Source organism: Elaeis guineensis, chromosome 1 (assembly GCF_000442705.2).
Source record: "Elaeis guineensis isolate ETL-2024a chromosome 1, EG11, whole genome shotgun sequence".
In the NCBI taxonomy this organism is placed as follows: Eukaryota; Viridiplantae; Streptophyta; class Magnoliopsida; order Arecales; family Arecaceae; genus Elaeis; species Elaeis guineensis.
The window spans coordinates 1,376,262-1,380,630 of NC_025993.2; the positions used below are offsets into that span (position 1 = coordinate 1,376,262).

Sequence of the window (4,369 nt, forward strand, 5' to 3'; positions counted from 1 at the left end):
AAAAACACAACAAAAAAAATGATAGCACAAAATAGAAGCAAGCTATCACAAAATTTTAGAGTGTTTTGGATAGTCTGGAGATATTAAACGGATGGTCCTGGTATTCTTGGACCGAAAGTTTGAATTAATAAAAATATTTTAAACAATTTCAGAAATCAATAAAGATGCTAAAGAATTAGATCATGAATCAAAATACAGTATAAGAAGTATCCAAGTGCATGATAAGCTGATAGAAGTCCAATTACTATTAAATATGCAGATATCCATAAAGTAGAATATTCAAATGCCAAATAGCATAAGCATATGACAATTCTCACCGCATATGTGAACATTGTATTTACAGTCCAAAAAAAAAAAAATTGAGTAGATAAATTATACTGCATAGGTTTGAGCCAAAATCCGACAAATCCACTCTCTGGTGGGTTGCTAGCGGCTTGCGTGGCCGGTGGGAGAGATGAAATAAAAGTGGAGTCCAATCGGCAGTGGAGCCAAGTCCCAAGTGTTTGGCATTACAAAGAATAGAAGATAGACTCTAGCATCTTCTGTCTCCTTAAAAAAAAAAAAAATTCTCTTAAAAACCCCAATACATCTCTTGCGTCTAGAAGACATGCAAACATTCTCTTAAAAGTTCTTGGACTTGAAATCACAAATTGCATCCAGCATCTTCAAAAAGAATTGCTGTAACAAGCCCACTGGGACAACTCTAGACAAATAATTCCTTTTGTCCAGAATTCCTCTTAGATAACAAACATTCCGGAACATGAACTCGTGCTATATAATTGACTTGAAAAATGAAAAATAAATGAAAATCTCTTTTCTACACAGTTTCTCAAGTGCTCATTGTTAAATATAAAGGCACCAACCAGATAATTAAAAACATGATTTAGAAGCTAAACAAGAATAAGAAATTTAAATGATGCTTCTTTTTTCAGAATACAAGGAATCCTTAGTTTACTTCCGCCAACTCATACCAAAATATTGTAATCCAATAAATAAAGGTTTCAACTTTCAAGGGCACATAGTGACCCTTTACTCTTTCACTCATAGGTCAATCCATGACCTCTCTGAATATCAATTATTTCTCGGCTCATTCCACCATCCCACCCAATGAGTTATTAGAATTCCTGTTCAATGATATTCTTTTTCCAAAGAACCCTAACAATTACTAGGAACTATTTCAGGTTGTTTCATTTAGTTAGCCCATATTCAAGCAAAAAAAATAAAAAATAAATAGAGAAGCAAAAATCCATGGAACAAAATATGTTTCAACTTCAACTCATAAAAATTTATTGAAAAGATATAAAATTAAATTACACACACACACACACACACGTATGTATTAACATAATGTGAAAATCAGTGTAGTGAGAAGTAAATTATAAATAACTAGTGTAAATGAATACTAAAGGTACACATGTTCATGTGCAAAGCATATTACTATCTAGGAAGTATTAAAAAAAAAGGCACTTTCATCATCAAAAATTATTTAAGAAAACTTAGGGTGAGGACCACTTGACATCAAATGCTGAATTGCTTCAAGGCTATGTTTTATACTCTTGATCTTCAGAAATTGCATGCTTCAAAGCATTTACCTTTCCATTTACAAAAATCAACAGGCCAAAAGCACCCATGTCCATACTATGTATTTATCCTTAGATGTCATGATAGATTTATAACAACCAGAAGCTTCCTTCCACGTTGCATTCTGGATTAATTCTTGATGTAGAAGGGAGGAACTTTGTACCCTCCAAGGATACCTCCCACAGCCATTTCAGACACTACAGTTATAGGCTAGAGGTGAACCATTGCATTAAGAACAATTACCTAACACTAGTTCACCCACCTTCACATCTAATTTAGACGACTCTTCTCCGTCAAAGCATATTATGGACTTGCTCAAAATTCGCTGGACCATGGTGAACATGAATAACTCCTTTCATTTGTCATAAAATAATATAATATTATACCACCTGAAAAAGAAATTTCCCCGACCAAGACACATCCCTCTAACATAACGATCCACAATAAGCATCTAAGACTAAGACTACAGGTATTCACATGGCAAATTTATTACAAGGCATAAGTGATGATGTAGTAGAGAACAATGCAGGCAAATTCTTTCAACCTATTCCTCCAGGTAATCTTTCCTGTAGAGTAACAGGTCAAAAGTAACTAAACTGAATGGAGATTACTACTAACTAAAAGAGAAGAAAGGATAGTTATTTCCAGAGTCCCTGTACCTTCTAATTAACAAGACAGAATTATCCAAACTAATAATTACGAATGAAAACATCAGATCCACAACTTAAGAAGTACAAGTTCTGAAAGGAAACCTCTTATCAGCTCCCGGAGGACTTGAGCTCCTCCAACGTAGACTTGATCTGGTCTTGCAGGAGCTCTATCCGCTTCAAGTACACCTCCAGCTCCAGGATCTGTTGCTTCTTCCATTTCTCATCCACCGCCGCCCCTGAGCCTGGAAGACTTGCCGGGCTTCCGCCGAGGCAGAATGGTATTGGGCTCAGTGCCGCTGCACCACCGCCTAGCCCTGGCCCTGGTCCTGGCCCTAGCCCCAATAAACCAGCCCCACCACTGAGACCTGGACCCAGCGGCCCCCCGGTTGCCGAGTATATCAGCTCCTTGAACAGCGGTGAGAGGCAACTCTTCACCGTCTCCTCGATGATGCCCGGGATCGCAGCAGCAGCTGACGACGAAGGCACTTGGGTTACCGGGACCGAGTTCCCTACCGGAACCCCTACTGTTGCGGGGCTTGCTGATGCTGCCGTTGCCGTTGCCGCTTCTGCTGTTCTCCTTCTGAAACGCCTCCGTGATCTTGACATCCGTCTGTCTGAATTCATGGCTCCATCGGGAGCGGAGACGGCTTCAATGGCATAGGCATTGTTCGGGGTGTTGAGATCGTCGTCGTCGCTGTCACGAGCCCTCTTCACATTGGCACTCCAGATATTGCGAGCTATGTCGTAGATGTCCTTTTCATGGGAGCTCCTAAAGGCGAAATCTTTCCCCATGGACCGCATCCGGCTGACGACGTTCCGGTACTTCTTCTTCAGCCGGCGGAGCTTCTCGATGAGCTGGTTCTTGGTGAACTCCAGCTGGAGCCGCTTCTTGATCTCCTCGTAGAACGGGCCGGTGTCGTACTGGTGGGAAGCGAAGGTGGTGCCGCGCCGGGAAGTGAACTCGAGAAACCCTTGCAAGATAGTGATCTCCTCCTCGTCGGTCCACAGCCGCTGGAAGAGCCGCCGGGAGTCATCGTATCCGCCGCCGACAGCGGCGACCGCGACGGGGAACGGCTTCCTGTCCTCGTACGGCTGGGTGACGGGATCGGAGGAGGATGGCGTGCAGAGGCCACCAGCCGCCGTCGCGGCGGGAGTAGAGGGCGCAGCGGCAGAGAGGGGAAGAATAGGGATGGCGCCGTTCTGCGGGGCGAAGCCGGGATCTGCGGCGGAAGCAGGGTTGGGGTTAGGGTTTGAGGGGGGGTTAGCGTTTGGGGCGGCGCGGTCAGAGGAGGATGTGGAGGGGGTGGTGCCATTGAGTCCCTCCTCCGCGGGCTTCGCGAGGAGAGGAGGCGCGGCCGCCACTGCCACGCCGGCGAAGGCAGGTGGCTGCACGGCCTCAGCATCGTCGTCCTCGTAGTCTTCCTCTTCCTCCTCCTCGCTGTCGTCGCCCTCCATGTCGTCGTCGTCGTCGTCGTCGTCGTCGAAGAAGGCGCGCTCCTCTTCGTCTTCAGCTGAAGGCATGACTTCTTCTCGGCTTTTTCTCAAGCACTTGGCCAACGATGCTTTGGGTCTGGATCCAGAGATCTGGGTTAAAACTAGGGTTAGGGTTTGAACGCGGTGGCACGGGGTCAGAAAGACTCCTACTATTACCCACCTCTATGGCTATACACGGTATAGTCGGTGTAGAATCGTTAACCAGACCCGTTCGATCTCATCTCAGTGGCTCCAATTTCGTGTTTTTGTATGGTAGACTCGTTGGGCCTCCGTGGTGAAGGGTGTGTGGATTGATGGTTTCGAACCAAAGGAACAATTCCTGTGGGCCGTTCGATTGGTCAACCAGAGATGTGATTGGAATTTGTCGATCGGACGGCTAAGATGTTGGTGGTGTCAATTTCGATGACACGTACAGGTAGCGGTGACATGGTGCCACGTGATTGTGAGTCAGACAGAGAGAGAAGAAGGATGGCAGGGTCCGAAGCCGTTTCCGGATAAATCCCTGAACGAAGAGGGAAATTTCAATGACCCGGATATATCCAAATTATTTATTCCACCAAGCCAATATAATAAGCATTAGTTTTAGAGGAGTTGAGTCAGGACTCTTAATATAATTTTGTATAAAAGTAAAATAATACCAACTC

At 44.5% G+C, this 4,369-nt stretch overlaps 1 protein-coding gene across 3 annotated transcripts; it reads right to left on the reverse strand.

Moving 5' to 3' along the window:
- Window positions 1-230: 230 nt before the first annotated feature.
- LOC105035481 (probable transcription factor At3g04930) lies at window positions 231-3,897 on the reverse strand. Of its 3 annotated transcripts, none has more exons than XM_029262275.2 (2): window positions 2,334-3,897; window positions 231-542 (listed from the first exon to the last, which is right to left on the reverse strand). In XM_029262275.2, the coding sequence occupies exon 1, from the start codon at window positions 3,750-3,752 to the stop codon at window positions 2,340-2,342; it is 1,413 nt and encodes a 470-aa protein (XP_029118108.2). In that variant the 5' UTR covers window positions 3,753-3,897; the 3' UTR covers window positions 231-542; window positions 2,334-2,339. The 3 variants fall into 3 exon arrangements, with proteins under 3 accessions (XP_029118108.2, XP_029118106.2, XP_010909354.4); XM_029262273.2 differs by having other exon boundaries at window positions 231-546; XM_010911052.4 differs by having other exon boundaries at window positions 231-549.
- Window positions 3,898-4,369: the final 472 nt, after the last annotated feature.